Source organism: Mercenaria mercenaria, chromosome 5 (assembly GCF_021730395.1).
Source record: "Mercenaria mercenaria strain notata chromosome 5, MADL_Memer_1, whole genome shotgun sequence".
In the NCBI taxonomy this organism is placed as follows: Eukaryota; Metazoa; Mollusca; class Bivalvia; order Venerida; family Veneridae; genus Mercenaria; species Mercenaria mercenaria.
This window is the reverse complement of record NC_069365.1, coordinates 31,805,535-31,831,754: the sequence shown is the minus strand read 5'-3', so window position 1 is coordinate 31,831,754 and position 26,220 is coordinate 31,805,535. Positions and strand designations below refer to the sequence as shown.

At 36.2% G+C, this 26,220-nt stretch overlaps 1 protein-coding gene across 1 annotated transcript in view; it reads left to right on the top strand.

Annotated features, from left to right (window-relative positions):
* The window catches only part of LOC123556863 (uncharacterized), a 30,942-nt gene extending 5,327 nt beyond the window's left edge, over positions 1-25,615 (top strand). The window contains exons 4-13 of the mRNA XM_053544511.1: positions 84-295; positions 702-827; positions 1,416-1,507; positions 5,457-5,588; positions 6,562-6,705; positions 10,637-10,826; positions 11,257-11,361; positions 12,177-12,361; positions 24,190-24,445; positions 25,262-25,615. Of these exons, the coding sequence (XP_053400486.1) occupies positions 84-295; positions 702-827; positions 1,416-1,507; positions 5,457-5,588; positions 6,562-6,705; positions 10,637-10,826; positions 11,257-11,361; positions 12,177-12,361; positions 24,190-24,445; positions 25,262-25,590 (1,771 nt within the window). The 3' untranslated portion in view covers positions 25,591-25,615. The remainder of the gene's footprint in view (positions 1-83; positions 296-701; positions 828-1,415; positions 1,508-5,456; positions 5,589-6,561; positions 6,706-10,636; positions 10,827-11,256; positions 11,362-12,176; positions 12,362-24,189; positions 24,446-25,261) is intronic.
* The last annotated feature ends 605 nt before the right edge of the window (positions 25,616-26,220 follow it).

Genomic DNA, 26,220 nt, shown 5'->3' with positions numbered 1-26,220 from the left:
ACTCGTCACATGTAAAAAGCTTATAGTTCGTTTCTTATATTTCTACATCCTGATTACGGAATTATCACAATTTTACCATACAGGTTTGTTACTGATACACAAGTAGTCAAGAAAAGCGAGACGCAGACGGCACTCAACAATTTCATTCAAGGTCAACGTCAAAGTCGTTTGTCAATAATTCCGGGTGTCGTACCTGCTCTCATGACCTTTAAACGAAGGCGTGTCACCCGAAGATCATTTCTGGAAGAGAAAACTGATAGTTCGAAAATTGAAGCAGTAACGGAAACAGAGGAAGGTATGTTTTATTTCTAACTTTCTATGGAATTCTTTTCGTATGGTTAGTAGGGAAATGTTATTAAACAGCCAACTGTTAAATACTTCTAAATATGATGTATGTTTGTCTTGTTTTATCTATATGTTTTACATTCATGATTTTTGTTAATGTGGAATGCATTATTTCTGTATACGTATTTGTTTGTATTGTTTGCAATTTATTCTGTAAAGCACTTTTGAACGTACATGAAAAGAATGCTATATAAATGTGGTATAATAATAATAATATATAATACAACTGTGACATCGGTCGTAGTAAAAGTGTCCTATGAAGATGCATGCCCCTTTTATCTGTAACGTGTATGGTATATATAGTTTCAACTACTCAGGCAGAGTTTTTGGTTTTGCTTTAATCTTTTTATTATCAGATCAAGATGAAAAAGAAGAAATAAAGGACCACTTAGAAATCTCATCCGTGCCATCTATTGTCAAGAAATCTTCTAGCGTGCTGTCATCGCACAAGGCATCTGTAAAGCCGTTCAAGGCCTCAAAAGGTATGTATTACCAGCGGAGGTTTCTGGGTATATATATATGACAAAATGTCATAAAGAGAAGAATCCACCGTGGAAGCATGTAAAATAACATACTATTTATTGGTCAAAGACAAAAAAAATACTGTTTTATGATTAAATTTGACTGTAAAAAGGGAGAGAAAACCATTGCAGCGACATGAAATAAATAATATATTTTATGGGCCTAAACTAATCGTACAGAAATGTCTTGTAGTCATAACTATAATAGAAACTAAATATTCCTCTTCAGATCTACGGATCGCAGGGTCGTGATTTCAATCCCTGGACGGGGCGTATGTTCTCCGTGACATTTTGATAAAATACACTGTGTCTGAATCATTCGTCCTCCACCTCTGATTGATGTGGGGAAGTTGGCAGTTACTTGCGGAGAACAGATTTGTACTGGTACAGAATACAGGAACATTGGTTAGGTTAACTGCCCGCAGTTACATAAATGAAATACTGTTGAAAAACGGCGTTAAACACAAAACAAACAAACAAACAAATCATAAACTGTGTTAGATCTAAAAGTAAGCGAAAGAATTACTGTTATTATTTACGTTGGTGCAGGTCCTGTAGATCTGATGTTGAGAAGGATCTCCAGACAGCACAGGAAGCAAGTACCATCTAAACACGAACTTCCAACAGTGAAAGCAGAACTGGTAGGTATAAACATGTTTCATAACCATTGAGACAGCTAGTACAAAGGGATTTAGATTTATTTCCCTTTTCTCTTTTAACCTTTAGCCTGCTGGCGGCAAGTGACTTTGCCTTTGCGACCAGTGCAGACCAAGATCAGCCGGCACGGACGTGAATATGGTGCAGGCTTATCTTTGTCTGCACTGTTCACTATTCAGTCAGTAAATTTTCAGTGAACATCCCTTCGAATAATAAATGGTACTGCCCAAACTGACTATTTTAGCAAACATTACTTATAGAATAAATCAGGTGCAACAGACATCGTTAGGAACATTTAATGAAGACTTTATCAATGACAACTGTTTTCTACACATAAAGATATGTACAGCCCTGCTCGTATATATAATATATATGTTCCGTTCCATGAGAAAAGCTGTATTAGTGACACAATATAAATACTTCTTTATTCTGTTCATGCAGAAACTTGTATATTTTAAAACTACAGTAAGTGATTAAGTTATCCTAAAAAGGCAAATTCTACAATATTTTACAACTAAAATGTTGTTTATGTTGTCATGACAACTGAGATATCTGAAAACCTATGTTTCGTAAGGTTAACAGCTGAAGAGCCCGTGATGAAACCAAAAACTACATGGTTACGTTAATTTTCAGTAAAATGTTTTCAAAAAGTGGTAGCTAACACGTGCGCACGTGAAAAATAAAATGCACGTGATAACTATCTTCTTAGTTGTCACGAGCGCACGTATTAGTTAACATGCATATTTTCTCCTGCGGGGTCTTTAGGCAGGGACTGACCCAATCGTTCGGCACGGATTCATGTGTTAATGTGAGGTGGACCGGTGGTCTAGTGGTAACACGCTTGACTATCAATCCAGAGGTCCGGGGTTCGATTCCCGGTCCAGGCACTGGAAATTTCTGAGATGCTCTTGAGTGTCTCCCACCTAACCAAGAGGCCTGTACTGGTTCTTCCCAGGAAAAAACTGCTTCGCGTGTATCTGTGCTATACACCGGGCACGTTAAAGAACCAGACTGTCTATTCGCAAAGAGCTAGGCTAAGTTAGCCGGACAGGCCTGTATTTAAAAAGGTTTCTCTGTCTGTTCTGGGGGCTTTATCTCACTCTGTCCCTCTGGCCAGATCGCTCTGTGTCTGTACTAGCAGAGGATGAATTTCGCGCCCTGTGTGGCTGCGTTTGCTATATAAAACGCCTTTGAACGTGTTTATCATGACAAGGGCGCGATATAAATCTGGTATAATCAATTAATCAGTCAATCAATCAATCAATCAATCAATCTTTTATACCACGGTATCGTTTGTATCATAAATATACATGTGCGTTTTTAGCTCATCTGATTTTTTGAAAAAAAAATGATGAGTTATTGTCATCACTTGAGCGGTTGTCGGCGTCGGCGTCGGCGTCGGCGTTGCCTGGTTAAGTTTTATGTTTAGGTCAGTTTTTCTTCTAAACTATCAAAGCTATTGCTTTGAAACTTGGAATATTTGTTCACCATCATAAGCTGACCCTGTATAGCAAGAAACATAACTCCATCTTGCTTTTTGCAAGATTTATGGCCCCTTTTGTACTTAGAAAATATCAGATTTCTTGGTTAAGTTTTATGTTTAGGTCAACTTTTCTCCTAAACTATCAAAGCTATTGCTTTGAAACTTGGAATACTTGTTTACCATCATAAGCAGACCATGTACATCAAGAAACATAACTCCATCTTGCTTTTTGCAAGAATTATTGCCCCTTTTGGACTTAGAAAATCAGTTTTCTTGGTTAAGTTTTATGTTTAGGTCAGCTTTTATCCTAAACTATCAAAGCTTTTGCTTTAAAACTTGCAACACTTGTTCACCATCATAAGCTGACCCTGTACATCAAGAAACATAACTCCATCCTGCTTTTTGCAAGATTTATGGCCCCTTTTGGACTTAGAAAATATCAGATTTCTTGGTTAAGTTTTATGTTTAGGTGAACTTTTTCTCTTAAACTATCAAAGCTATTGCTTTGAAACTTGCAACACTTGTTCACCATCATAAGCTGACCCTATACAGCAAGCAACATAACTCCATCCTGCTTTTTGCAATAATTATTGCCCCTGTTGGACTTAGAAAATCATTTTCTTGGTTGAGTATTATGTTTAAGTATACTTTTCTCATAAACTATCAAAGCTATTGCTTTAAAACTTGCAACAGTTTTTCACCATCATAAGTGGACACTGTACATCAAGAAACATAACTCTATCCTGCTTTTTGCAAGAATGATGGCCCTTTTTAGACTTAGAAAATCATCAGTAGGACAATATTTCTATTATACAAAAAAAATCAGATGAGCGTCAGCACCCGCAAGGCGGTGCTCTTGTTATACTAGCTGTTATTTGATGTGCTAATGTTTCTTTTCCTAAATATTTGTACGGCGTATGCTTACCTTTTCATGACTGGTGGATATAATAGAATTTATCTCTAGACCTGTGACACATAGAACGACCATTTTACACAATCTTATCTCATTTTACCTTCAAAAATATTAGATTCTGTAGAGCATCGAGTTTGGCGATCCCGATATTGTCCCGTTTTTATGCCCCCCCTTCGAAGAAGGAGGGGTATATTGTTTTGCAGATGTCGGTCGGTCTGTCGGTCGGTCGGTCGGTATGTAGACCAATCCATTTCCGGATGATAACTAAAGAACGCTTGGGCCTAAGATCGAGTTTGGCGATCCCGATATTGTCCCGTTTTTATGCCGCCCCCCCCCCCCCTTCGAAATAGGAGGGGTATATTGTTTTGCAGATGTCGGTCGGACTGTCGGTCGGTCGATCGGTCTGTCTGTCGGTCGGTATGTAGACCAATCCATTTCCGGATGATAACTAAAGAACGCTTGGGCCTAAGATCATGAAAATTAATAGGGAGGTTGGTCATCACCAGCAGATGACCCTGTTGATTTTGAGATTAGTATGTCAAAGGTCAAGGTCACAGTGACCCGGAACAGTTAAACGGTTTCCGGATGATAACTCAAGAACGCTTGGGCCTAGGATCATGAAAGTTGATAGAATGATTGTTCATCACCAGCAGATGACCCCTATTGATTTTGAAATCAGTATGTCAAAGGTCAAGGTCACAGTGATCCGGAACAGTTAAACGGTTTCCGGATGATAACTCAAGAACGCCCTGGCTTATGATCATGAAAGTTGATAGGGAGGTTGATCATCACCAGCGGATGACCCCTATTGATTTTGAGATCAGTATGTCAAAGGTCAAGGTCACAGTGACCAGGAACAGTAAAACGGTTTCCGGACGATATTTCAAGAACGCTTGGGCCTAGGATCAGGAAAATTCATGAGAAGGTTGGTCATCACCAGCAGATGACGATCACTTGAGAATGCTTGGGTCTAGGATGGCGAAACATGAAAGGGAGATTGGTCATGACCAGTAGATGACCCCTATAGATGTTGAGGTCAGTAGCCCAAAGGTCAAGGTCACATTGACCCGGAACATTTAAACCCTTTCCGGACGATAACTTGAGAACGCTTAGGCCTAGGATCACGAAACTTGATCATGACCAGCAGATGACCCCTGTTGATTTTTAGGTCAGTAGGCCAAAGGTCAAGGTCACATTGACCCGGAACAGTTAAACCCTTTTCGGACGATAACTTGAGAACGCTTGGGCCTAGGATCACGAAACTTGATCATGACCAACAGATGACCCCTGCTAATTTTGAGGTCAGTAGATCAAAGGTCAAGGTCACATTGAACCAGAACAGTAGAACTTTTGTTTACAGTGAGCAAATAATTTCTGTTTCTTGTGCAATTACTGAATGCATCAAGGGGGGCATTTCCTGTTCTACGAGCTCTTGTTTATCAATAGTTCAGTATGCAGTAGTTTCATTTTGTACACTTTTCTACTTTTGTATATATAAGTAACTTAAGTGTAAATGTCCATGTGAATCTATCCACAGACAACAGAGGAAAAACGTCAAGAAGTTTTGAACAGATTTAGACGTTGTGTTCGTCTGCTGATACACGTGCGCGTGTTGCTAAATGTGGCTAGGTTACGGATTCAAGAGGAGGAAAAATCAAAGGAATTTAAAGTACTTAGTATTGTAGAACTTTGCTTTGAAAGTAAATTTTTGTACATGTATACCAGTTTCAGATTATTTATTAATTTCAAATGATATATGAAAAGTTTTCTTTAGGGTAGTTTTGCACGTTTGAATAACCGGAAGTAATGGCATGACGTCATTTATCCGCTGGATAACGTAGAATCAAATCTGGATTCGGCGTACAGAATTGAAAATCATCTTTATAAATTAATGGTAACACGTGAGAAAATTGATTGCAACAGCAACATAACTATTTTTCTAAAGTTAGAATATGATACTAAAATATCTGTCACGTTAAATAATTCCAAATAATGTCTTAAAATCAGCTTGAATTATGTAGATCATTTTAATCATGATCAAATACCTCAAAAACAAGCAGACGGACCTTTACATTTTATTTCACCATATTAAAGACCATATCTTTATTCCTGACAGCACACACTCATGTGAGAAGTTTCATTAGAATCTAAATTGTAGAAAAATTTCTATTCGCGAAAATATTATCAAAAGCTAGATTTTCCCATAGACTCCCATAATGAAAACTTATGTGAGGTCCTTTTTTTTTCAAATCAGTCCAGCAAACAATGAAGCACACGACCCTATGGTTTGTTCTTTTTTGCTGAATTTTCTAACTATATTATGATGTTTTGAAAAATCGGGGTTTAATCAAATTCGACATTAAAGAAAAGAATTTATCTGAACAAGCCTAAGGCAGACACATACGTTGAGAAAGTGTTTTTTTTTTTTTCGTGAGGTTATTACAAATTTAAATTTTGTGGCATTGTTCGGATGATCTGATTTTTTAAATTCAGACTCACTTTTGTAATTGTCATTTGAATCATAAAATGCAATTTGAAGGATAGTAATTGATAATTTCTGAAAAGAAATGTATCCTTTTTTCAGCTTGTAAAAATAAAAGTATAACAAGAAATAGAATTCGTATTTTGATTAATATTTTAAGCGTTTTGATGACGGTATGGAGTTATCGTTTGATGTTACTTCGTTCAAGTCCGCGGTATCATATAGTGGCCTCACATCCAGAGCTAAACAAGCCTTGAAGAAGATTCCCAGAGATCGAACTGAGGAGGACGCCAAAATACTTATGGTTGGTTATCTATTTCTTTTATTTATCATTTATTGATTGGTAAGAAAATGGGGATGTAGTCGTAAAATTAATAGCTTAGAAAAGTTAGTATCTCGTGCATTTATTGACTGTGTAGTCGATTTTGTTCTGCTTTCGATGAATATATATCAAGTCTGTGAGATATACACCTTTTTCAAAGTTTGTAAAAATACAAACCTACGTCATCAGTCAACTTTCTTATCCATTAGTCTAACCATTCAAGTTTTCCGACACAGTGTAGCATATACAGCTTTTCATATTTGTCTTCAAGCGTATAAAACTCCTTAAAAATATACGAAATTAGGTGAAGTCATGTAGCTAACTGATATGAGATGCAAAATGATTACCTGAACAGTGACTAATGCCGTCGATTAAGATGACGTTTATGGCTTCATGAAATTTTATTTGCTAAATCATGTAAATGCTTCAACCACTTCCGCATCGAAATTGTCATCAGTAACCAGATTGTCAATTAACGTGATTTATAATTGGTTCAGACTACAAAGACCATGTTATTATAACTTTCAGATATTTGAGCGACAACAGGGTGTTTATGGATTAGACTAATAAACTACTGTTTTTTACAGCGATTCTAAACACACATCATTATGTAGATTAATGTGTCACAGGGTGAGAAAATGTGCAGTCAGACCGGGGCTCGAACCCGGGCCTCGGAATACCGTTCCGACTCTCTACCGACTGAGCTAGCCGGCCACCTACACATTTTCTCCCCGTTTTATTAATTCAAGTCCTATACTGTGACATACTCCACGCTACATAAAATTCGTCCTCGAATTTCTAACGGAATAGAGAACACGGTAAACATAATTTCGGAGTATATTCAGTCACGGTCCCACGTTGGGCGCCAAATGTCACAAGGTGAGAAAAATGTACAGCCAGACCGGAACTCGAACCCGGGGCCTCGGAATAGTGTTCCGATGCTCTATCGACTGAGCTAGTCGGCCGCCTACACATTTTCTTCCCGTTTTATATTCCATTCCTATACCGTGACGCATATATTTTGTTCATGTTTCTTCAGTTGTCATGATTTTGTTAAAGTGTTTTAGATGATTGCATACCCGTAGAAACCTGAATACTGATAATTTTATCACACCAAAGTTTAGGAATGCAAGGTAAGTCAGTTCAAGACTAAATGATTTATTTTTTTTTGTAACCATGTATCAACACAATGTTCTTGAATCTCTGGGTAGTAAGTTATAATTTGTTTGTTTTGTGAAAGGACAGTAAGATTAGTCCGATACAGGATATTTAACTGTGAAGGAAATGTCTGACAGCGAGAAAGTTTTAATGAGAAATGCTTACTGGTTAGAAAGCTGTGAAAGAAATGCTTGACGGTTGGAAAGCTGCATAAAGTATATTTCACGGTGAGAAAGTTATGTAAAAATGCTTGACGATGGGGAAGCTATGTAAGAGATGAATGCTTGGCAGTGAGGAATCGGTTTGAGCAATACTTGACGGCGAGGGCGCTTTGTAAAAAATGTTCAACGGTGAGAAAGCTGTGTAAGAAATGTTTAACGGTAAGCTAGCTGTTTAAAATGCTTGACGACAAAGAAGTTATGTAACAAATATATACTTGACGATAAGAAAGCTATGTGAGAGACGCATTCTTGACTGTGAGAAAGAATTGTGAGAAGTGCTTGACTGTGAAGAAGCTTTGTAAAATATGTATTACTGTGAGAAAGCTATATAAGACTTTGCATGTAAGAAATACAACGTATATATGAAAGTGAGAAAGCGGTATGAGAAATGCTTGACGGTGAGGAAGCTTTGTAAGAAATGCATGACGGTGAGGAAGATGTGAAGAAAGGCTTGATTGTGAAAAGGTGGTTTAAGAAATGCTTGACGGTGAGGAAGCTGTGAAAAAGAACGATTGTCTGAAAAAACGGTGTATAGAAATGCTTGACCACGAGAAAGCTGTGTGACAATGAGAAAGTTGTAAGAGAAATTGTGACGTTGAGGAAGCTTAAATGAGAAATGCTGAGTAGTAAGTGCGTTATATGGAAAATGTTTCACGGTGATAAATCTGTGTAAAATGTTTGATGGCGAGTAAGCAATATAAAAAAAAATATGCTTGACTGAGAAATGCTTTGCGGTAAAGAAGGTTTGTAAAAATGTTTGACGGCGAGAAAACGGTGTAAGAAATGTGTGACGGTGAGTATGCTATAAAAACTTGACGGCGAGGAAGCTATGAAAAACATACGATTAATAGTGAGAAAGCGGTGTCAGAAATGCTTTATAACGAAGATATTGTGCAAGAAGTTCTTAACGATGAGGAAATTGTAAGCGGAAATGCTAGGCGGTGAGGTAGCTCTTTGTGGAAATTTCTTTTCGAGTGTAAGAAGGTTCTAATAGTGCCGTTTGTGAGAACGGTAAACAGGCTGTGCAAGGGAGATAAGCGCGAGAAGATTATAGTGCAAAAATGGCCATATTTTATAAAACACATCTAAATGGAACAGTTGGAAGAAAGCTTAATATGAAGTATCATGCGGCTTTGGAAATGTCATAAAAATATTGCACACTTGTGAGAAAGAAAAAAATTATCTGAGAACAGAATTGTCCATTAGATGAAAATATTTCTGCGACCGTATGAGAATGGTTCGAAATATGTAAAGCAGGGAGAAAGATTACTATAAGTTGTGTGGTGATTGTGAGAATGCTATAAAATGTTTATTAAGGAAAAAGATTTCTACGAATTGTGCAGTTGCGAGAATGCCATGAAAAATGTCCAGTTAGGAGAAATATTACTATGATTTGTACGATTGTTAGAATGCCATGAAAAATGTCCGGTAAGGAAAATATTTCTATGAATTGTGCAATTGTGAATACCACGAAACATGTCCAGTAGGGAGAAAGATTACTATGAATTGTGTGATTATAACAATACCATAAAATGTCCAGTACGGAAAAAGATTTAAGTGAATGGTGCAATTGTGAAAATGCCATGAAAAATATTTATTAAGGAGAAAAATGTCTTTGAGTTGTGCGATTGTGAGAATGCTATGAAAAAAGTCCAGTTGGGAGTGAAATGTTTATGAATTGCGCGATTGTGAGGATGCTATGCTAGTAGGAAGAAAAATCTTTATGAATTGCGAGATAGTGAGAATACAGTGAGAAGAAAGCCAGTAGGAAGTAAGATTTCTATGAAATTGGGATCGTGAGAAGGCTAGACAAAGTTATCCACTATTTCAGTTATTCATAAATATAAATAGTATCTAGTATTTTCAGAAAGTATCGTCACGCTGGTACTCACAGAGGCAGGTAAATGTTTTAATTTTCTCCCAGATAAATTGCAACTTCATATTTAGCAACCATTGGTTTTGGTATGCATACTCTCTCAAGCACTTCAGTCTGTTCAAGTATTTTCTCGTATTTTGAATGCGGAATCCAGTTATAGGACGAAATTTAATCCACACCACTTCTGTCCCGGGAAATTAGGTTTGTACATACCCATCCGTGAGCCAGTGAAGCAGTTAAAAATGTTTTTCGGTTATCTAATGTCATCCTAACTAATGTTATGAATTCTAATTAGTACTGATTTTTTTTACAAAAATCAGAAGGAAACAATTGACAAGTGTTCTCGAGAGTTTCAGCCTCATTTATATCATACTTCTGACTGTTGTTTAATAACCAAAATAATTCAAAATGGTCGAGTACTGTTAACATTTTGTAGTGTTGTTATTTTGTAGCCTTCATTAATCTCGTTTCTCAAACGAATGAAATTTAATTTGGGTTTATGAAAGTAATCTCTCTAACTTTAATGCGATGTGAAACTGATGCGCAATAAAAGTTTGTTGTACTGATTCCGTCCCTTCCAAAAAACATGTATATAATTGTATTAGAATGATATCTTCAAACATTTGTTTAATACTTCTTTTCTTTTCAAATTTCTCAGGAAATATTAATTCGATTACCAATGTTCATGAAGTATTCAAAGGCCGTTAAGCAGGCCCTGGCTCATTTACTGTGGTATGATGCATTTAAAGAAGGCCGTGTCATTGTCAAGCAAGGTGACCCGGGATACAGAATGTATTTCGTCATTTCCGGTGAGGTTGATCTGAAACGAACAGACTACATGGATACAGGTAGTCTGGCTACCGACTAAATATTCTTCTTTTTTTTTTTTACTTTTTAAGATCATTTCTCTTTTTTTCTGGCTATTTTTCTTAGCTCTTTGTTTTGAGAAGAACAGGGACATAGTTATATATAAAATTTAAATAGCCTCAGGAGTTATCTCCTTTGTACTAAACATATGGTCTGAACACAGACTAGGATACAGTTTTGGCATTTTAACGGCAATACGTCGTATTTTATCGCAAGATACGACCGGAAGTGGTAATTAGAAATGAATTTTGTGACCATAATATCTCAAGTAATATTTAGCTATCTTAAAATCTGCAACACGAGTGAAAAAAAGACAATTCTTTATTGCAATATCTGCTGTATATAGCTTTTTTGAGAGAAAAGAAAAAATAGTGCCGTCTTCTTATAGATGTAGTAACTGCAATATTTCAGGGGAGCAAATTTCCTACCATCTAAAAACTGTTCAAACTGGTGCAACATTTGGAGAACTTGCACTGATCCGCAACGTCAGACGAGAGTTCACTGCGATCTGCAGAGGTCAGTTATGTTACACACATCTTGTTTCGTCTGTGTCACCGGCTAACGGCTAGATATCTAAAAATGTTTTGTTTTCTGCGTTTATCCCTTTCTTGTTCTAATCAAACCGAACACAGAATATTTCATCCCTCGATGAAGAACTAACATTTGCATGTTTTTTTTCTCATACAAATAGTCCATCGGAACTTTTCAATCAATCTAGGAAGTTATTACCCAGTTCTAATGTTAGGGCTAAATGATTGCGCTATCCCATGGTAAATTAGTAACGGCGTAATATGTCAGTGAGTTGGGCACAGTCTGGCTACCGATTACATAGTCTTTATTATCTTATTTTTTAGAATCATTGCATATATATTCTGGCCCATCTTTCCTGGCTCTAATTATTTATTTTAACTATGTATTTTTAGAAGGAAAGGGGCGTAATTATACAAAATTTGAATCTCCTGTGAACAAAACATAGGGTCTGACCACAGACCAAGTTGGGCGCTGTCCTCACTTCTACAAGTAGAAACCATAATTTACATGACTGAAAAATTGTTGAAAAATACGTTGCATCCGAACACACACATCCCAAACACACGAACACGCACGCGAACACACACACACACACACTCTCTCTCTCTCTCTCTCTTATCCTATAACGATTAAAATATGAACTTGACTAGATCTTAAAAGGGATTTTTGATAAGTTTTTTATGATTAAAAATCTTTGTTGTAATGTTGTAGATTCAAATAACACTATTTGAAATATGGAGTAACAAGTGTAGATTGTATAACATTCAACTTTCTTAAACATGTGTACTATCACTGCTCAGGTTCATCCGAGTTCCTCAGTTTGAGTAAAGATGAATTTAACCATGCACTAAGGTCAAGATGGGAAAGAGAATGCGATAAGAGATATAACTTTCTGCGTACGAGTGAGCACTTCAACGTATGGACGGACAAACAGCTGCAGTTTTGTGCTGATTCATCAGAACTAAAGGAATACATGGACAATAACGTAAGCATCACATATTTTGTGAATAATACTATATTGTTGTCTCCTTAGACAAAACGGCGACACGTGGTATTTGGATTTCCATGTCGTTTAATTATCCGTCCAGTAATGGAGTGGTTGGTGGTAGAGGAAACGACGAGAAAAAGGCATATAATAGTATATAATAGTTGATGTTTTTTCCCTTTTCTGTCATACGTTTGAGTAAAGTCAAAAAGGTCACAGTATCCTCGAGACTGACTTCAGCTCAAAGTAAAGTTTACCTACTGTCGTCAAACTTAAAAATATAATTGCCTTAGATTAGGAGGTGATTTAAGTTGTTTTTGTGGTCAGTACGTCAAAGGTGTAGGTCAAAATGACCTCGCGATTGAACATGGTTTCCGCTCAGCGAGTGAAGAACGTTTTAGATGCAGTTGTCGACGTCATAGGTTGATTGCCTGTGGGACATAGACGACCCCTATAATGTTGAGGATCAGTAGGTCAAAGGTTGAGGGCACAGTCGATATTAAAAATTGTTTTCGTTCCGATGCCTACGAGCCCTTTGCTCTACTGCCTTCAAACTTCAAGATCGCCTTTGGTCAGAAGATGACTTCTATTGTTTTTAGTGCCAGTAGGTCAAAGGTCAAGGTCACAATGACAGTCAGACAGTAAACGGTTTCCGCTCAATAATTTAAGACAGCTGTTGCCTACAACCTACAAACTTCGTAGGATGTTTTTTTTGTGGTCAGCAAATGACCCTTGATTTGTTGAGTCAATAGATTAAAGGCGAAATCCATAGTGATCTCGGACTGAAAATGGAACAGGCCGTCATTGATTTCATACGTGTTTTATAAACATCTCTTGTTGCGTAGTGATATCAGTGTAAGACCGTACTATCATTGTAATCAGAACAAAATGATAAAAAGACTGGGAATGAGAGTCTTTTAAAAATCGCGTCAGGGAACTTCTCTATTCGTTGTGTATGATATATCAAATATAAAATATATAAATGATATATTACATATATAATATATATATTTAGAGAAAAAATCATATGCACTAACATAGCTTTAGTAGCTCTGAAAGAAGCGTTAATGATATGTGCAAAAATTATATCATTGAGAAATACAAGCACAAAAAATTCAATTGCAAATGTCCATTTACCTTTCCAAATGTATTATAACCAATTAATTCAAATTATTAGAGAATCGTTTACCTAACTATTACCAAAATAACGTTTAAAGGCACACTCAGGAATTATAGAGCATATGTAAAACAAAAGTGCATGTTTGATATCCTTTCCGCAGCCTTAACGTACTAAAACGTATTAGCGTCTGATGGCCCTTTCACGCTTCCGTCCACGCGCATACATTTAGACGGGGTGACCCCTGCACGTGACCCGTGACTATCTATGAATCAAAATGCGGCTTTCGTTTTCAAGTTTAGCATTTCTACTTTCATTTTATTTACTTCCGGAAATAGCTGAAGGTCGAGTGACGTCATTTTCTGTGTTGTCAAAAATACATATGCCTGGCGAAATTGCATAAATATGTGCTGGCCGTCCTAAGGATATGCCTATTTTTAATTTTTCAGGATAACAGATCTTAAGTAAACTTGGATTTCTCACTTAAAATTATGTCAGTGTCTTTCTTTGAATCATCTTTGGAAAACAGTAATAAAATCGGTCAACTGCTATGTATAGCTCACCCGCTTTGGTTAACTCATACCTAATAATTAACCATTTCACCGCCGTGACCATAGTGTAAAACTTCTTAATTAACAAATATTAATATGTATCTTATAAAACTGAACACAATTTTAGCAACAAACTTGAAGACAAAAACGTGCGATTATAACTTTCATGATAATGATTGTCTAAATCACCAATCGAATAAGAGATGATTAAGCTTAATGCAAGAATCGACAAGTTTCCCTTCTAATCATGAGAACATGTGTCAAAACTAAAAATCTCGTCTTTGACTGTGTAATAGAAAAAATTGTAATTTTGTTGCTTTTAGAAATTTCTTTAAAATCTTAACGTGGAGATATCATAAACACCATTATGAAAGTATACTAGAATCCATCAAAAATCGAGAACACGACTCTACGTTTTCATTGGCCGAAAGCTTAAGTATATCCTGTAGATCTGAAGAATCAAAATTTAATGAAATGAAAAACATATACTGTGCAGGAGTTATTTTAAAATATATTCTTGTGTAAAACCTTTGTTTTTGCCAAGGACGTTCATAAGAGATGTTGAACGTGTTGGACCGATATATGGTGTACCAACTGGGTCGAAAGTCTGCTTTTCGTGCGCGCACCTTGCACGTATACAAATATACCACGCGAAAATATACACGTCCATTTTTAAAAGTGCACGTATAGATACACGCGAACGTCCATATAAACGTGCACCTACATATTTACGCGTTCAACTGTATAAAATATACACGTGGACGTATAAATTTATGCGTGCACGTATTTTCTAAACATGCACGTATATTTTAAACTATGCGCTTACGCAAAGCAGAATTTCGACCCAAATGGTACACCATTAAGTACGCTCTCGTCCGCTCTACCTGTAAGATATATAGAGAGTACACTGCCGGCCATAGGCGCCAGACCAGAAAATGCCACTATGCATACCATACCCTACTCATAGATATACTATAAGAACCATGGTCATGGACGGAAAAATGTACTTATCCATTTCGATCGCTTATTTCTCACCTAAAACGTGCATACTATGCATATTGAACAAGTGGTAATTTATCTTTCATCATGCACTAGTCGCACTGTCTCAATGTTTCATATCACAGAGACCCTCTGCGTATTTCATACTTTCATCAACGTTACAGAATCAACTTGAATGAACTTCCCTAGACGACACGGCCGTGTGCACATGTTAGGCGAAAGGTAAACACACAAATACAGAAAGTAAAATATTCAGTTATATGGTAAAACTCGAAATTATGAATGAAAGTCATCTTAGAAATGATTTTGAACATGAAATCATACAGTGGTACACATTTGTATTGCTTATTTAATTCAAATTGCACATTTATGTTGCATATACACGAGTAGTTAAACGACAATTGACATACATTTCCATATCAGATAATCAGAATAATTTTGTTATCTAAGCCTGAACTACTTTTGGTAGGGTGACAATCGAGTCAAAAGGGCCCTATTTTTAAAGTTACCTGGACACCCCCCGTACAACAAGATGTGTTATATACCAAAATGTTCGTAATAGACTGAAGTTTCAGAAACTACCGGCATAAATTGGCATAAGTGGTGGCATTCTGAGAAATCCAAGATGGCGTCCAAGATGGCCGCCGAAAATTAAAAATATCATTTTTTGCAATTTTGTGGACCCCTATATTGCACATAAGAATTTTAATTAATTTTTATGTCTTAAATATGCAAGAATACACATTGATATGACCATTTATTTGTAAATTTCGTGAATTTTCCATTAATATTGCCAAGAAATAGACAAAATGTTCCCATAAAATGATTAAATTTAGGGTATGGGGTGGCGTTTTTAACGAAATGTCTTTTTACTAAATTTGAATAGATTTGTGCATGGAAATCAACTGTAACCTTCAGGTAATAAAAATAATTACATGACATAAAAAATGAGGTTAAATACTTGAATCCATAAGTGGGTGGAGTAATTTTGCACGCGTTTTAGATATAAATGCGTACACCGTTACATTTTATATTTTTAAACTATCTTTAGCTTTGATTGCTCTGTGTGCATAGTACATGCTACATTTAGGCTAAAAGAATGTACTATCTGAAAGCGAAAATCAAAGATAGCTTCCAAAATGGCTGCCACTTACACTGAAAATGGTCCAATATAAGGCTAAATTTCATTCATATGAGTGGCAATTGGACGTATTTTATTACATTAATTAATGACATAAAAGTAACAGAACATATTGTATTAAACAGAATTTATTCATATTTATTCATTTTGGATAGAAAACAGATATTAAATATACTTTTAAAAGCTTTTATAAACGAATGGGGTACTCTGACATGCGTTTTTAGCTCACCAGAACACAAAGTGCTCAAGGTCAGCTATTGTGAGCGGCGTCCGTCGGCATCCGTCTTGCGTCGTCCGTAAACATTTGCCTTGTGAACACTCTAGAGGCCACATTTGTGACCCAATCTTTATGAAACTTGGTCAGAATGTTAGTCTTGATGATTTCTAAGTCATGTTCGAAACTGGGTCATGTGGGGTCTAAACTAGGTCAGTAGGCCAGATCAAAGGAAAAGCTTGTGAACACTTATTGTCTGGAGGCCACAGTTGTGACCCAATATTTATGAAACTTGATCAGAATGTTTGCCTTGATAATTTCTAGGTCAAGTTCGAATCTAGGTCATGTGGAGTCAAAAACTAGGTCAGTAGGCAGGATCAAAGGAACAGCTTGGGAACACTCTGGAGGCCACAGTTGTAATTCAGTCTTTATGAAACTTAGTCAGAATGTTTGTCTTGATGATTTCTATGTCAAATTCGAATCAGGGTTATGTGGGGTCAAAACTAGGTCACCTGGTCAAATCAAAGGAAAAGCTTGTGAACACTTTAGAGGTCACAATTTTGATTCAATCTTTATGAAACTTGGTCAGAATGTTTGTCTTGGTGATTTTTAGGTAAAATCTGAAACTGGGTTATGTGGGGTTAAAAACTAGGTCACTAGGCCAGATCAAAGGAAAAGCTTGTGAACACTCTAGAGGCCAAAGTTGTGACCTAATCTTTATGAAAATTGGTCTTGATGGTCTAGGTCACGTTCGAATCTGGGTCATACTGAGTCCGACCCAGCTTGTGAAACTTGATCAGAATGTTTGTCTTGATAATTTCTAGGTCAAGTTCGAATCTGGGTCATGTGGGGTCAAAACCTAGGTCAGTAGGCCAGATTAAAGGAAAAGTTTGTGAACATTCTATAGACCACAGTTGTAACTTAATCTTTATGAAACTTGGTCAGAATGTTTGTCTTGATGATTTCTAGGTCTAGTTTTAATTTGGGTCATTTGGGGTCAAAAACTAGGTCACATGGTCAAATCAAAGGAAAAGTTTGCGAACACTCTAAAAGCAACTGTTTTGACTCAATCTATATGAAACTTAGTCAGAATGTTTGTCTTGATGATCTTTAGATTAAATCCGAAACTGGGTCATTTGGGGTCAAAAACTAGGTCAGTAGGCCAGATCAACTCTGGTGAACGATAAAGGGCCATCATGGCCCTCTTGTAACTTTACAGTACGGTACTGGTGTATCGATTTATTGATACACGCCCCTTGTGGTATTTCTAATGTTATAAAATATATGTAAGCTTTCTTTAATCCAAAACAATCGCGACAAATCTGTATTTGCTTAAAATAAAATAAATTCTTCGAATTTTGGATATACTTCAGTTCTGTAGAAATGTATTACTGACTACATGTAATGTAGTGTAACTGAATAACACAAAGTTAGATAAATGGCAAACTTAAAGTTTGCTTTAACTGTAAACAGTAGGATAAGACTGCAAGGGACAGTTTTATTTTATAAGTCTAATAGTCATTAGTTGCACCAAAAGCTAATATTGTAAACACGTTTTGGCATGTATCTGTGTTGTCAATGCAGCCTTTATATTCACAGGCATGTGTACATAGCTGCTCATTTCTTGTGCAAATGCAGTTACCATAGCAAAAATCTTTACAGAGACACATTAGGTCACTTAGGAGTTCGGGTGCTGCTGCAGGCTGAGACATCATGTGTGGACTCTATAGACCAGTATCTGGATCAACCATGAAACCAAAATCGACTTGGATAAGCAAACTAAAATCTTTATTTGCTGCATTTCTCCAAATTAGTATCTGATACGTACAGCGGAGTAAATGCAACATAAAGCTGTCGTCAGTTGGTGGTAGCTTTCTTGGTTTCACCCGCTTCTTTTCGAGAACGATACTTGAACGCAAGGAATTATAAAAAAGACAATTTAAGGACCCAGAGGTACCACACAAAAGCAGTGGCAGCAGACTTAGACTTGAAAGACAAATATGGTGCACTACCATGACTGGAGAGATCATGAAGTTGTTCTTCATATTTCAGCAGTACCTAGAATGCCTTCTTTTTACCCACACCATACATTGAGAAACAAGTGCCACATCCTATAACACAGTATACAGGTAACAAGATATCCTGTTGGGCTGGCGACAACTTCGCAACCACTACATGGATTGGTATATATCTGGTAAGGTCAGTATGTGTAGATCTTCGACCAGTTTTGAGAAAGATTGTGTACTGGTGTGAAGAATTAACAGAACCAAAACGTCTGTTTCTGGACTAATAAAATCTGTAAAAAGATCCTTTGGAAGCAAAGAATGCAACCAAGAATAATAATAGCAGAGTCGGTTTGATTGAGTCTGTTCATGAGAGATAATAAAATGTGCAACACCTCTAACAACGGCCTTCCTGGTGCCAAGACTGGATGTATATGCCAGGTGTAATATCATCCTACCATCAGCTTCTTCCTGACTTGATTCCATTTGATAAACAAAAGAAACAGCACTACAACAGACTCGTAGGAGTTTTTTATCCATACCACCTGAAACAAAAATAACTTTATCTGTCTCATGCAGATTATGACAATTTTCTGTCAGATATCTTGCATACATCTTTATTAACTCATTCTTGCTTTTGCTCCAAGTCGAGACTTCCTTCCAGTCAGGAATCAACATGTTCATCAGCATAGCAACTGGCGCAGTGGTACTAGTGTTAACCACGTTTCCTGCGTGTCTTGGACTTCAAGCTATCTGTCAAATATCGGTCAAAGACAACATGAATCTGTTTACAATGCAAACTGCTTTTAAGGATATAGCACCAAAACCCAGAGGCCATCTGAATGTATGTCTGTTTTTGATCTTTAGAAGGTTGTAGCATTTGAACAATAGCCATAGCATCAAAAACAATACAGTCAGACTCAGAAACACTCGAGACAATGAAATCAGAACCAGCAAGTTTCTCTACCTTCTCACCAAAATCAGACTTCTTCGTTGACATCATGTCTCCGTCATCAGAAAACAAACTAAGAGGTACAGGAGCATTTTCAAATGAAAGGACTCGTTCAAGTGGTACTTTCTTGGGGGCACTGATGGCCAACAGTCTTAAATACATTTCCTCTCCATTTATACTGACAGCCTTTGAATTAACAAAATCATTGTCCTGAACAAATTATTCAGTTGTACAAATAATTCATGGAAGTATTTTGGACTTGTCTACTCGTTTTAATCCCATGATTTAATTGATTCTTGTTTATTTAGAAATTTGACAAGGTCATGCACTGTTTGCATTCTGGGTTTCAATATTTTATTACACTGACATTGTGTATCATTGTAAAATCTATCAGGAACAATAGTTGTAAAATATTTTCTTCTAGATTTACCCTTTTTAGGCTTTATTAGTATGTAATTTTATGTATTTCTACATTGTTTACATTTATTCATTTGAATGTTCCCGCTTCTAAACATTTACCAGTGATATGGCTATTTGTACCTCAACAATTTGGTCCTACCCCAAAATACTATTGGTAACCAACAAAATTTGCTGCAGCAACAAAATAAGTGTTAAAATGATAGTAAATGAAACAGATATGGACATATAAGATCAATCCTACTTACCAGTTTCTTCCATTCCCAATGATCAGTTATTCTTCGTGTTATTTTATAGGACGACAACCAAATGAGTTACTCTTGATCAAACAAGGCACAGCCTAGTTTGTTCCATAAAAACTGGTAGGTAAATATTTGAAGTAAAACTGATGTAAGCTCTTATTAAATGCTTAATGTGTTTATTACAATAAAAAACATGTGTAGGTTCAGAAAAGGTGACTTAAGTCAGAAAAGATAATACATAATATGCTCAGTGCTCTTAAGTCTGGCTATTTTCAGTGAAAGATGTGGCCATTTTGAAAGCCACATTGGATTCTACATATCAGCTTACACATTCTTCTTGCTCAAATATAACATGTTTTCAACATTATATATACAAACAGTTCTTGGAGTTGATAGGGAATGTCAGTTTCTAGTCATACTAACCATTTACATTTATTTCTAAAATTCATGTCAAATTACCCCACCCACTTATAAAAGCTTATGAATTAAAACAAAATCTATTTTTTCTAACTCTGTGTATATATTTTCATTATCTGAATGTTACATTTCATATCTGAGCATAAATATATGTACATTTTGTCATATCCTTTTACCTGCTGTTAAAAATAACACCCAATACCCTAAATTTAACCAATTCAGAGGGAACAATTTTCTACTTTTTTGCAAAATTTACAGAAATATATATAAAAAACAACTAAATAATGTATTTCCAATGTGTATCCGTGCATATAAAGATATAAAACATAATTAAAACCATTAAGTGCAACACTTGGGTCCACAAATCTGAAAAAAATGATATTTTTGATTTTTGGCGGCCATCTTGGACGCCATCTTGGATTTCTCAAAACGCCACCATTTATGCCGATTTATGCCGGTAGTTTCATAAACTTCAGACTTCTACGAACATTTTGGTATATAACTTATATTGTTGTACAGGGGGGTCCAGGTTCATACTTTTTAAAGCCAGAAAGTCACCCTACTATTTAGGGTAGTTCATCCAAGTTTTTCTGTAACCTTGACAAAATCCTAAAATATAAAATATGCGGAGTGGCATTGCGATATCGAATATTAAGACAATGTGACTGGTGCACGACGGAGAATAAATTAACACTTGTTCTGTATGCATAGTACCCATTTGCTGAAATGCGCGTTTTGGGTGAGAAATGTGCAATTGAAATGTGTAAGTATACCGGTATTTTCCAGTTCATGACCATGGTTCTTATAGTATACCTAGGGGTAAGGTATAAATAACATGTACTTTATTTCCTTTCTGATCTGGTGCCAGTGCTGCCGGTGTAATGAAGTATTTCGACCCCCATAGAAAAATGACCCCCCGGTCATTATTCTATAGAAAAAGTGACTCCCGGTCATAGTATTATGACCTCCAGATCATAGTACTATGACTCCCTCACGTGAAGTAAACTGAACCTCACGAAGAATATTGACTCCCATAAAAAAACGACCCCCGGTCATTTGGTCAAATTTAGTGATAACTCATGTATCTAAGGCCTAATTGCTGCATTTTATGCCCCCACTCGTGGGAGGGGGGCATATAGATTTGCCCTTGTCCGTCCATCCGTCCGTCCTTCCGTTTGACCATTAGCCCCAGATACCATCACTTGACACAGAATCAGAGCATTCCGCAACGGGAAAAGGGATTCTATTTCTAGACGCTGTATCTTGGTGTATACATTTTTTTCAGGAAAATAACAATTCACAATACGTTCACAAAACACACCAGTGTCAATAATCCCTGCAAACTTCGGTATGAAGTAATTCTTAAGAAGAAAACTGCACAAGAAACTGCTAGCATAGAACTTAGTATTAATAGAAGTTGCAATACTTAGCAGTGGCAGTAAAGTACGGTAGCGGCAACAATAGAAAGTAGTAGTAGTAGTAGTAGTGGCAGTGGTAGTGGCAGTTGCAGTTGCAGTAGCAGCAGCAGAGGAATAAGTGACAGCAACAACAGCAGCAGGAGAAGAAGAGGTAGATGTACAAGACGTATTAGTGGAAGCAGGTATAGTAGTATCAGTAGTAGCAGTTGTAGTAGTAGTAGAAGAAGTAGTAGTAGTAGTAGTAGAAGAAGAAGAAGTACATGTAGTAATAGCAATAGCGGCACCAGTAGTAGTAGTACAATCAAAATGTTAACTATTGGCAATGGAGGGTATTAGAGTTGTAGATCTAGTAAAATTGTCCGTTAGGTTTGGTGGGGATCACTTTTTAATAGATATTATCGTCGAAAGTCTTTTTAGGAGCCGGTGTTTTACACGGAAAGAGTAACTTTTTCAAATAGAATAATATCCGGGAATCGATATTGTATGAGAGTTCGAATGTAGTAATTTCGGCAGTGAGTATTTTACATGGAAGGAGTCACTTTTTCTATAGAATAATAACCGGGGTCGTTATTCTATGAGATTCGAAGGGAGTCATCTTTAAGGAGTCAGTATTTTACTTGGAGGGGTCAGTTTTTCTATAGAATAATGACCGGGGGTCGTTATTCTATAGAGTTTTCAAAGGGAGACAGTTTTTTATAAGGGGAGTCAATATTTTACAGGAAAGGAGTCACATTTTCTATAGAATAATGACCGGGGGTCGTTATTCTATGGGGGTCGAAATACTTCATTACACCGGCTATTATACTTTTCTCAATTTTCTAGTTGATATATAGACATAGAGCTATACTTTCCTACATCTAGTATTGTCCGTAAGTATTGACCTGGCACTCAATAATCTTCTCCAATATTTTACTTAAAGGGAAAGGCAATGTTGTTTTGATGTTAATTTCATCTGCTAGGATTTCTATAATCATTTAAAGTGAAAGAATTTTCAAAATTGACTTAAAAATGAGGAAATTTTGAACATTTAAATATTTAATCAAAATGACGGCCACTTTGTTTCCATGGCAACAATAAACAAAATGGCGGATTTATTAAATTTCTAGACACATATTTGAATTGTATTTACTGATTTCTGTAAAATAATTTCTCTACTTTTATAAAGAAAGAAATTACCATGCTTTACATCTTACACTCAAAAAACATACACAATTAATCTATTAAAAAGGTTATTTGCTAAATAAAGAATTCAACAGTGTCTAAATGACATCATAAACACACAAAATGGCTGCCTCCATGATTGATAACGGAAATAAACGGAATATGCATGAGTGTCAGGTCAATACCTTCGGACAATATAAGTACCACTCAGTATTCAAAGCAAAATATACACGAGCCGCACCATGAGAAAACCAACATAGTGCATTTGCGACCAGAATGGATCCAGACCAGCCTGCGCATCCGCGCAGTCTGGTCAGGATCCATACTGTTCGCTAACAGTTTCTCTAATTGCAATAGGATTTGAAAACGAACAGTATGGATCCTGACCAGACTGCGCGGATGCGCAGGTTGGACTGGATCCATGCTCGTCGCAAATGCACTGTGTTGGTTTTCTCATGGTGCGGCTCAATTACATTGTATGAGATTACGATAGCTGGCTTGTTGACACAGAGAATGAGTTTGTAGCACTTGATCCTTTTGGCGCTCCGAATCTTGCATCCGTCGAAAAAAAAAATCTTTTTGGCGCTTTTGAATTAAATACTTTGTGTAAGTTTGTTTTCTCTGGCTTCTTATTCGTTTTTGTACTTACCATCGTATAAAATCGGCAACATATACACATTTGTCAGTAATGAAATTATGATCGGGCAACGCTATTTATATAGAAGTATAATAGTGACAAGAATTTTATAAAGCTAACCCGTGTTTTTTTAAAAATTCTAGGAGAGCATAAAAAAATATTACATAACATATCAAATCAAGGCGAAATGTATTTAAACATACTTATTTTGTTTATTTTCTGTTGAAAATGACAAAAAAAAAATGGAGCCAAATTACTTAACATGAATTGTTTTTGTAGCAGTTGAAAAAAGATGAATTTTGAGTAAATATTTTAAGTAAAAAAAATACGCACTGGGAATCGAAATCCAGTCTGAAGCGGAGCGCGCGTTATCTCTCGTCCACCAAGGAATTACTGAATGCACGGGAAAAGTTGTGTATGGATTTAAGTTTATGTTACGGTTTGCTTACGTGCCGTCACCCCCTAATTCTGTTTGTCACCTATACATGAAGTTTTGATTGTGTTGTTTTGTTTATTGCTTCATGGTGATCTGTTATAGTAGACCAGTTCTATTTGACAGGTTATTCTTGGTGATATAGATGGAGCCACTGACAGTGTTTATTTCATAACCAAAGGCAGATGTGAAATTGTAAGACGACTTGTGCTTGTGCGGCACCAGTCGCCATATCAGAGACCAAATATTCTACTTCCGCTCGCGGCGAAGCGAAGACCAGATTTTCTGAATAAATCTTATTGCAGAAACCGTAGAATCAACAGCGAGGAAATTAGGTTCCTGACTGTGACATCACTTCATCCTGGCAATTATTTCGGAGTTGGTGAGTTTGTTAAAACAATTTTATTTGCTTATGAATACTGAAAATATACATTCAAACTGTTCATTCTCAAAGAATAACATATGAACACAATACTGCTATTCTGCTGTTGCTGCTACTGCTACAAAATCTACGTCAAAAACTGTAGATGTTATTACCTCGATATAACCTTTCACAATTAGTAACATTGCCTAGCTTGAATACTATCGTAACTACTTTACCTTTACAGTGGTCATTCAAATATAATGTATCCATATGTGTATTTGTCTAGATTGTTTCTCAGACATGCAGCTTACTGTATTTTTTAGGAAACAATGATAAAAAAATTAGGTAAAATTATAAGTGTTTTTCCATGAAATGGCGATATATTTTTAAAAATTATATTTTTAGGGTGATTGCTCCAAATACGGTATTGTAAAGGATATCTCGAGTGTTCGATGACAATAGATGAAAGCAGTGTGTGAATTTTTTAACCTTGTTTTACAATATATCAGATGAATGATAATTTTATTTCCATGTGTCTTCAACATTGTGCTCTTCATTACTAAAGACCGAATTCATCATAAAAGTTTTATTATGTTCTTGTGAGATAGGTCGACAGGTTAGAACTGGTCTTAAGGTTGGCATAGACTTTTGTAATGCAGGCATAAGTACAACTCATTTGAAATGCATATATATATTCGCATAACAGAGCTTATATTGTCGTACAGTAAAAACCTTGATGATGCCGCTCTTCATTGCTTTTAGGGAGATAACATCTGTTTACGAATATACCAGAAAATTATATATTATTCTGTATTCTTTGTTTTTTATTGCTAGGTGAAAATCTGCGAGATACGTATATCTTAGCAAGAGGTAAAACCGAGTTATTGGTAATAAACTCTGCCCAGTTTAGTATTCAAGGAAAGTCGGAACAATTACGCCGGATGAAGAGGGAAAGAGAAAACACGCTGCCGTCCAATAAATCTTTATATGAAAAGTTTCAGCAAAATCGAAAGTGGTTTGAATATAGAAATAAGCTGTTGAAAGACATTTTACGTCAGAAAACATTGCCTTTCACTGGGTCGCTTCTAGATGTTCCTAAAAGCATCTTGGGTGATCCAACGATTCCAAAAGACCTCATTTTCTACAATAAAAGGTATTGTTAACATTGCAATAAAGTTTTTAAAATCATTTTTGGAAGGGTTTTGTATATATGCCATTTTCCCTAAGTTCCACGTAACATTTATCAGCGTTTGCATTATTATGTTTTGTTTTTTCAAATCCTGAGACTCTCGGATTATTACAGCCGAGTTTTCACCGTTGACGATCACTTGCTTCCATCAACACGATGCTTTAACATTGCCAAGTTGTAATCTAATTCCCGCTACGAAGTCATCCGCTAAACTTATCGGAAGTTATCTGGTTCCAAGGTTGAAAATCTAAGTTGAGAGACCTTTCTCTGCATGCTGTCTTGCCATTTGACAGTTTCTAAATTACGTTCAGGTATAAGTTAGATGATCGACTTCTGATACTGGTATCCAAACTCGGCTTCATAGCATTTTTTGCCCTAGTTATACTCTGGTTTCTTAATGAAATGAAACTGGTTATATCTTAGAATGCAAACAATTAAAAGCTGAATCCGTTGTGGCATAATATTAGCAATGTTTGCATTTTTCTAAAACAGAATATCCTTCAAGAGTTTATCAATGTTTCTTCAAATCAGAGGCATGCTGTTCGTCTATATAGGATGTTTATTCAAATTTTCTAGAAAAATGAGATTATTTCACTGTGTGCAC